General features: G+C 67.5%; 3 protein-coding genes across 3 annotated transcripts in view; 2 read left to right on the top strand and 1 right to left on the bottom strand.

Moving 5' to 3' along the window:
- Nucleotides 1–856, top strand: part of CHLNCDRAFT_135126 (hypothetical protein) — a gene marked incomplete at both ends in the record, with an annotated part of 958 nt that extends 102 nt beyond the window's left edge. The window contains 3 exons of the mRNA XM_005846512.1: nucleotides 174–357; nucleotides 509–663; nucleotides 770–856. Coding sequence (XP_005846574.1) covers nucleotides 174–357; nucleotides 509–663; nucleotides 770–856 — 426 coding nt within the window. The remainder of the gene's footprint in view (nucleotides 1–173; nucleotides 358–508; nucleotides 664–769) is intronic.
- Nucleotides 857–1,584: 728 nt separating this feature from the next.
- On the bottom strand, nucleotides 1,585–5,330 carry CHLNCDRAFT_35894 (hypothetical protein; the record flags this gene model as incomplete). The annotated part of the gene is made up of 8 exons (XM_005846654.1): nucleotides 1,585–2,026; nucleotides 2,229–2,309; nucleotides 2,706–2,899; nucleotides 3,119–3,175; nucleotides 3,385–3,531; nucleotides 3,663–3,741; nucleotides 4,881–5,004; nucleotides 5,209–5,330. The coding sequence occupies 8 exons, from the start codon at nucleotides 5,328–5,330 to the stop codon at nucleotides 1,901–1,903; spliced, it is 930 nt and encodes a 309-aa protein (XP_005846716.1). The 3' UTR covers nucleotides 1,585–1,900.
- A 934-nt stretch (nucleotides 5,331–6,264) lies between these two features.
- The window catches only part of CHLNCDRAFT_52919 (hypothetical protein), a gene marked incomplete at both ends in the record, with an annotated part of 8,813 nt that continues 6,743 nt past the window's right edge, over nucleotides 6,265–8,334 (top strand). Inside the window, 5 exons of the mRNA XM_005846513.1 lie at nucleotides 6,265–6,888; nucleotides 6,955–7,002; nucleotides 7,423–7,600; nucleotides 7,805–7,886; nucleotides 8,036–8,108. Of these exons, the coding sequence (XP_005846575.1) occupies nucleotides 6,265–6,888; nucleotides 6,955–7,002; nucleotides 7,423–7,600; nucleotides 7,805–7,886; nucleotides 8,036–8,108 (1,005 nt within the window). The remainder of the gene's footprint in view (nucleotides 6,889–6,954; nucleotides 7,003–7,422; nucleotides 7,601–7,804; nucleotides 7,887–8,035; nucleotides 8,109–8,334) is intronic.

Here is an 8,334-nt window from a genome sequence, read left to right on the forward strand (position 1 = left end):
GGGGCCTGGGGCCGGCCGCGCCTCGCACGGCCTGCCCTGCTGCTGCCGCCACCCGTTTCGCGTCGCGCTGCCAGCAATGCCGCCTGGCCGGCCCTGCACTGTGTGCCCTCCGCCCCGCGCAGCATTCATCGCTTCGTTCTTCCTCCCTTCCGCCCTTTCTTTCCTCGCCGCAGGTCAACATCACCTACTGGCTGGTCCACTTTTCCCACACCGCCTGGAAGTACTTCTACTTCCTCCTCATGTACCTCCTCACCATGCTCACCTACACCCTGTGCGGGCAGTTCTTGGTCTTTGCCACCCCCAACCAGCTCATGGCCCAGCTGCTGACCGCCTCCCTCAACCAGCTGTGGACGATAGGTGGGCGGGGCGGCGCGGGTGGTACTTGGGCCTGTGGCTGGCTGGCTGGCTCTACGCTGCTGCCGTGCGCCCTTGGAACGTGTGCACCCCCCCGTCGCCGCACCGTTTCGCCGCCCCCTTGAAAGCTGGCCGCCTCTGGTGGGACCTGCAGTGAACGGCTTCCTGATTCCGTACCCGCTGATCCCCGTGGGGTGGAAGTGGCTCAACCGCATCTCGCCCACCACTTGGATTCTGTACGGGCTGGTGCGCCTGCGGCACCGGCAGCAGCGCCAGCCTCTGCTGGTACCGCTGTTGAAGCTGGCGCTGGTCCCTCTGCTGGCGCTGCTCCCTGGCGACAGTGTTGATGCCGCCTGCTGCCCGCGATCTCCCTGCACTGCGGGCACAGAGTTGGTCCTGCGCGCTGTGCCTGCAGGGGTCCAGCCAGCTGGGCGACAGCGAGATCCCCATGCTCATCTACAGCACCAAGCTGACCACGGTGGGAGCCTTCATGAACAAGTGAGCGCTGTGTGCTGTTTTTTGTGGTTGGATGTGGGGTGTGTGGCGGGGGTCAGCTGGAAACACGTCCAATGCTGCATGAGCCACCACTGGAGAGGGTTTTGCCAGCCCAGTCCGGCCACACTCGGCCTGCACTCCTTGCCCTGCCAGCGCCTCGCTGTGCGCCAACTGCTCCCTGCCACCCTGTACCCACCTGCCTCCCTGCCTCCCTCCCGCAGCTACTTTGGCTACGACGTTAGCTTTATATGGTGGTGCCAGCTCATCATCTTCGCGTTTGCCGTTTTTTTCCGAGCCGGCATCGCCACGCTGCTTCGCTACGTCAGTTTTCAGCGACGTTGAGCTTTTTGCTTTCAGCGACGTTGAGCTGGTATGGGCGCTGAGCGGGCACCGGCGCTGAGCTGGCACTAGCGCTGAGATGGCGTGCTGTCGACGGTACCACGTGAGGACTTTCTTTCTTCGAGACTGCTAGCACTGCCCCTACACGTGCATACCTGTTTCGTTTCATGCCTCACCCGATCTGCTTCCCCTGCTGCTTCTGCGACGTGAATGCGCTGCAAATGGTTACAATTCGCAAGAGCCCGGGGGGCTGGAGCACAGGCGTGCAGGGATCAACGGTGTGCATGGATCAAAGGAGCGGGTATCAGCACGCGCCGCGGGGAGGCTGAAGGCGGCGGGTGCATGAAAGGCAGGCTGAGGCGGCGCAACAGAGGCTCTGTGCTGGGTGTGCAGCTCCAAGCTGTAGTTGCTGATGTGCCTGGGCAGCTTGCGGTCACTAGGACAGTGAAAAGAAATGAGAAATGGGCAGAGATGGGGGCCCGATGGGCTGTGTACAAAGCGGGGGCGGGGCGCTACTGCGGGCGGTACAAGCGAGGGAACTGCAAAAACGCGCGAGGGCTGGGCAGGGGCGGGCTACAGGGCAGGCAGGAAACTCTCTTGAAACTCAATGGATGCGGTGTGGCATGTGGTGGCTCACTGTGTCGACTCACTATCTCACGGCGTGGTGGTGCCACCACGGCAAGGAGCACGCCACTATGCCGGGCCCCGCAGCTCACGCCAGCGGCGGCGCGGCGGGCATGGGGGGCAGGCAGCCGCCCGAGGCGTCGCGCCAGGCCAGCAGGATGCGTACCGCCTTGTAGTGTATGCAGGCGGCCACCACCACCGCCACATGGAAGAGCTGCGGCAGGCAGGAGAGAGGGGGAGGAGGTGGAAGGCGGGCAGTCAGGATGCAGTAAATTGTGTACCGCAGGGCGAGCCAGGAGACTGGAAGCTGCTCCAGTGGAGGATTGGTGCTCGGGAACCCGTTTTCTGAGCCTGTCAGCGCAGCGTGGCGCCAAGTGCCAGCCGTCGTTGCGGCCCAGGCGCCAGCACGCCCTTGCCTGGTGCGAGTGGAAGGCGACGTCAAAGGCGCCCGGCTTGAGGCACTCGGGGAATTGCGTTGCGTACATGACAGCGCCGGCCTGAAGCAAGGGCAGGGGAGGGCAGGGCGGGGTGGGGCAGGGAAGAGCTAGGGTTCATGGCTGGGGGGGAGATGGAGGGAGTGCAGGGGGGAAGGAGAAGTAACGCAGCAGGCGTGACGAGAGGATGGGCTGCGAGTGATGATGTGTCACCACATCACCCGGCTGCTCTCGCCAGAAGCACCATCAGCAGCTGACAATCCATACATACAGATGGCGCCCATCAGCAACACCGCCACCGCCGCCACCACCAGCCAACAACGACGACAGGAGCACCGCCAGCGGCCAGCTCACAAAGTAGATGGCCCTCATCAGCCCCACCACCCCACCACCACCACACCGTCGCCACCACCGCCACCACTACACCACCAGCCAACAACAACAACACCAGCAGCTCACGATGTAGATGGCGCCCATCAGGACATCCAGGGACATGGCCTGCACCATGGCGGCCTCCCCCGCGTTGGCGGCCAGGCCGTGCAGCATGGGGATGATGCCCCACAGGCCCAGCCCCACAAACAGCGCCGCGCGGTACGCCTGCCACTCGGCGCGCTGGAAGGCCGGGCCCAGCGTGACGCCCAGCGTGCTGAGGCCTGCACCGCAGCGTGCGCAGCGCGGCGCGGCACGGAGTGAGGGAGGGAAGATGCTGCGGTGCCGCCGGTGCACTGCAGCACAGGTGAGTGAGCTGCCCTCCGAGCTAGCAGCCCAGCACGCAGCACAGCACAGGGCCACGCCGTCGAAAGAGCCTAAAGAAGGCGCATGGCCGCGGGGACGCCCATTTCACTGCGAGATGCCCTGCAAAGCTAGCTCACCTAGCAGGGAGGTTGTCACGAGGTAGAAGAGGCGCACCCAGGGCGCGCACAGGAAGCCTGCGGGGATGGGGGGAGGGGCACGGCGCCATAGAGATAGGTGAGCAACCACAACGCTGCTGTGGACTGGACACAGCTCCGCTGCGGCATCTCTTGCAAGCCAGCCAGGAAACCGCGACAGCACCGCCGCCAGCGCCAGCAGCAACTGCAGCACAGGCAGGTGCGGACACGCCGCAGCAGCGGCAGCAGCAGCAGGGCCGCCGGCGCACCGTAGTAGACGGGGGGGAAGAATGAGGCGACGATGAGGACTGCGATGCCGGCATAGTCAAAGCGCCACATGACGGCGGTGATGTGGGCGGCGCAGCAGCCAAACAGGTGGCACGTGGCGCTGGTCAGCAGGCACACCATGGCGCCCGCTGCAGGCGAGGGCAGGCGGCGGTGGCGACTGTTGGGTGTGCGGCCAGGGAGGCGGCAGTACAAGGGGCGGCACACGTATCAACCGTATCGACCCGCTCAGCACACCAGCTCGCTTACAGGTGCAGCCCACCTGTGAAGACGTAGATGGGCCAGCGGCTGACGGGGCCCTTGACTTCCAGCACAGAGGCAAGGGCCTGGTGGATGGCCGCCTCCGCCGCCGACAGGTCAGCCGCCAGCTCAGCGCCCGCGCTCGCACCCAGCGACCTGCACAGGCAGCACACGAGTGGGGTCGTGGTGGGGGTTTGCGCAGCCAGGCTCCGCAGGGAGGCGATGGGTGTTGCCCTCTGCAGGCGAGGCCGGCTGGCGCGGACCAAGCCGGCCGCCGAGCCGGGGGAGGAGCGGCTGCCCTGCCCCAGCGCACCTGATCTTCTCCGCGGCCCCGCTCAGCTCCTGCCACCCGCTCTGCCCCGCGGCGCGCAGCGAGTCGGTCAGGTGCATCAGCTCCTGCAGCAGGCTCGTGTGTGTGTGTGTGTGTGTGTGTGTTGTGTGTGTGTGTGTGTGTGCACACACGCGTCTGTGTGTGGCGGGGGCACAGCCAAGGGTGCTGCAGCGGACCCCAGCATGCAGCCGCCGCGTGGCCTCCCGGCCACAGCAGGAAGCGCACGCAAGGGCTGGCAGCCTGTCTCGATGCACCCGGCAGCACGCCCGGCAGCGGGAGCACGCGCCTGCAGGTTGTGGCGCCCGATGGAGGCCAGCCGCTCCTCCAGGCTGCCCAGGCTGCTCTGCCCGTACTGTACCACCTGCTGCTCCCACGACTCCAGCGTCTGCAGGGCAGGCGGGCGGGCAGGGACAGGCAAGGAGGTGGGACAGGCAAGGAGGAAGGCACAGCAGGCAGGCAGCGAGCCCAGGCAGGCCGCAACGCAGCAGGGACTAAGAGCAGGGAGACGGCGAGGCAGCCAGGCGGGCAGGGAAGCAGGCGTGCATGGCAGCCCAAACCCCTGACGACACACCAACACACGCCTCACAGCACACACCCAACGACACAAAACCCCAACACACACACACCTGCACCAGCTCCAGCACGTTGCTCTTGCCGTACGCCACCAGCTGCCGCTCCAGCCTGGTCAGCGCCTCGGCGCCCAGCCGCTGCGGCGGCAGGGCGGGGGGCAACCGGGAGACCGGACAGATGCTCAAGACCTTGCTCAAGACCCTGGCTGCCCCCTAAGTTGGAGGCCACTCCTGCCCAGCAGCCGTGGCCACACAGGACCCTGCAGCGCTTGGTCAAGCTGGACCCCTGGCGTGTGGCCCTGGACGCTTGCCTCACCAGGGGCGCAGGGCGCAGGTGCACGGTGGCCGCCGTGAGGAAGAGGAAGATGAGGAAGCCGATGAGGTGGGTCCACACATTGCCGGTCTCGTTGTGCAGGCGGAACAGGGAGGCCAGGGACTTGCGGAAGTTGGCTGGGGGGCGGTACCTGCGGTTGGGGACGGGCAGGTTTATCAATGGGTTAGCAGGCAATCAAACATGCCTGCCGAGGAGGAGGGACGCATGAGCCGGCGCCCAATTTGGCGGCAGCAATGTGGCGTACAAAAATGGCATGGGATGCATGGTGACAACCCCTGGATTTCCAGGAAGCGGCAGGGAGTCTGGCAGGCAGCAAGAGGGCCTCCAGGCTCACCAGTGTCTTATGTGCGGGTTGTCGCGGTAATGGTCGGGCGCCTGCTCAAACGGCAGCAGGGTGCGCTTGCGCCGCTCCAACCGGCGCTGGTGGCGCGGCGTGGCGACCGCCGTGGCGGCCATGGCTGCATCACGAGCCGCGGCGCTGCTGCCCACGGCCCCGGCGCCTGCGGCGAAGGCCTCTGCCGCGGCGCTGGCTACATCGCTGCCGACTAAGGCCGCCGCGTCAGCAGCGGTGGCGGCGGCGGTCGCAGGGCCTGGGCCCTCGTCCACTGCGTGTGCGACGGGCCTGCGCCGCACCGAAGGCATGACGCCTGCGGCTTGCAGAAGGACGCTTAGACTCCCCAAACGTGCGGCTCCGGGAGCGCCGGGTTGGGGCCAGGAATGGATTGGGTGTGCTCAGAAGGCGTGGGTATGATGAAAGCGGGTTTGAACGAATGCCTGCGGGCACGAAGAGGGGGAGCATATTGTGGGGACCTGCTGCGCCGGGCCCAGCAGCGGCAGGTCCCCACTGCAGAAGCAGCTTTCGGGCGACCGCCAGCGATCGCAGGGAGGCCGGTGCGCCTGTGCGGGCCCTGCGGTTCAACTATGCCGCCCTACGCCCGCTACCGCCTCTGCCCGCCACCTGCCCTCGCCGCTGGCACCAGCGCCGCTGCACGCCTAATTGCGCGCCTAATCAAGTCGATCGTCGCATTTCCTATTCTCGATCAACAGTGCAAAGGAGCCTGGCCTGCGCGCTGCTTTCACCGCTGACCGCTTCGGCTGGCTGCACTGCGGAGATGGAGAGTCTCTGCAGAGCCCCGCTCAGTCTTGCATACATCTGGCTACAGGATACACCATTTCAGAGGCTTACACAATGGCGAGACAGGCAAAATGGCCTGCCTGCGAGACGGGCATGCAGCCACAGCAGCACGGCGCAGCAGGCGGCCAGCAGGCAGAGCCGTAATCGCAATGCATGCCTTCTGCAAAAGCACTCAACCAATCCCACCGTCCCTACAGCGCAGCTGGAGTGAGTGTCTCTCCCCTCTGGCACATGCACGGGTAGAGACAGTGCGGCATGCCAAAGGCGGAGGGCAAGGCTGCCTCTGCAGCAGAGGACGATGCGCTTAAGGCCGACGTCAAGGCGCAGCTCGCGCAGCTGGGCTTTGGGTCCGGCGGCGGCTTCAGCGATGCCGCTTTCGACGACTTTGCGCCCCAGAAAGCCAACAAGCGCATCGGCAAGAAGCAGGCGGGAGGACAGCAGCAGCAGCAGGATGGCAAGGGGCGCGCTGTGGCCAAGCGGCAGGACGACGCCGCGACGCCTGGCGGCAAGCGGCAGGATGCCCCGCCAACCGGCAGGCAGCAGCAATCAGGCGGCCGCCAGCAGCAGCAGCAAGAAGGCGGCCGCCAGCAGCAGCAGCAGACAGGCGGCCGCCAGCAGGAGCAGCAGCAGGAGCGGCGGGGCGGCGGGCCGCAGCAGCCGCAGCGGCGGTCTTGGCAGGAGCAGCAGGGTGGGGATGAGGCGACGGCCACCCCCAAAATCCCGAACGCCAAGAGCATCCTGCCCCGGGATGAGCCCACCATCTGGCACGAGGCGGTCAGTACGCTGCCCGCTCTGCCGCCCGCAAAGGCCGAGGCGGCGCCCGAGGTGGTGCAGCAGAAGCGGAAGCAGGCGGAGCGGCTGCTGCTGGTGGAGGAGCAGGTGGGCCAGCACAGCCCCTGCCTGCCTGCCTGCCTGCCTGCCTGCCTGCCTGCCTTGATTTTGCAGAACAGCGGCTATGCAGCAAGCAAGAAAGGCCCCCCGCTGCTGCGCCACGTGCTGGCCCGCCTGCCCTGCTGCTGCCGCGCCCTTGCCTGCACCGCTCCCACACCCCACACCCCACGCTTGCCCCGGCGCCAGCACTCCCGGGCGGGTAGCGGCCTCCGGCCAGGTGCCGGAGGGCTGCGGTGACCTGCTGGGACTTGTCGAGTGGCGCCCACAGCAGCCACGGCTCACTAAATGCCACCCCCGGCCTCCCCCTGTGCCGCTGGTGGGCCGCTAGAGCCGTACACCCCTGAAGCACCCCCTCCTCCACCCCCCTTCCACCTTGCACCAGACACGCACGCCGCATCCCTTGTTCATTTTGGAAAGAATTTGGAAAGCCCCATGCTGCCCCTAGAAGCGCAGGGCGCACACCCTCCACGCCGCCGACGACCTCTGCCTGCCCGCCTGCCCGCCTGCCCGTCCCTGCCACAGGCGTTTGAGCAGAACATGGGGCGGCGCAGCGGCGCCGACGCCAAGTGGCTGCAGCAGGTGCGGCACGGCGGTACCACGTCGGATCGCGTGGCAGCGATGTCGGTGCTGGTACAGGACGGCGCCGCCGCCAACCTGGCATCGCTGGATGGCCTGCTGGCCATGTGCGGCAAGCGGGGAGGTGAGCAGGGGCGTGCGGGAGGGAGCAGCCGCGGGCGGGCTGGGCTGGGAGGGCCGGGAGGCTGGGGTGCAGCGGGCGTGCCGCTGCTGTTGATACGGCGGCGGGGGGGGGGGCGGGGGGGGTCCCTCTGCTTCCCTGTCGCCCCGGCCCGCCCCCTACCTGCCGTGCAAGCCGGCTGCCCTGTCGTTCTCCTTGATTGAGCAGGCGCCCGCGCCGTGGTGACTAGTGCCATGGATGCGCTCAAGGAGCTATTCACAACGGTGCTGCTGCCCGACCGCAAGCTGAGGTGCGCTGCCGCCCTGCCGCAGCCGCTGCAGCCGCTGGCGCTGCCGGCGGCGGTTCGTGCCTGGTGCGTGCCGCAGCGCCACAGCCGCCGGCCTCGTCTCGCCACCGCCCGCCCGCCCGCCCACCCACTCGTACGCCTGCTCCTCGCAGGTTCTTTGAGCAGCAGCCGCTGGCCAAGGTGGAGGCGGGGCGGGACGGGGAGCGGCGCCTGCTGTACTGGCTGGTGGAGGACGGAGTGAAGAAGCGGTGAGCGTGCACAGCATGCACAGCAGGCTGCGCTGTGCGTGGGGTCCCCTGAGGCAGCACCACGCGCCTCCAGGCAGCCTCCCTTGTCTACCGCCGCATGTCGGCGCGGGCGTGCGCCTGGCCTGCACGCCGGGCCAGGCAGCTGCCGCCTTGACTGCAGCCTCCCGCTCCGCCCAGGCCTCACCCTCGCCCCCGCCCCTCCC

The sequence above is a fragment of the Chlorella variabilis genome (assembly GCF_000147415.1).
Source record: "Chlorella variabilis unplaced genomic scaffold CHLNCscaffold_13, whole genome shotgun sequence".
In the NCBI taxonomy this organism is placed as follows: Eukaryota; Viridiplantae; Chlorophyta; class Trebouxiophyceae; order Chlorellales; family Chlorellaceae; genus Chlorella; species Chlorella variabilis.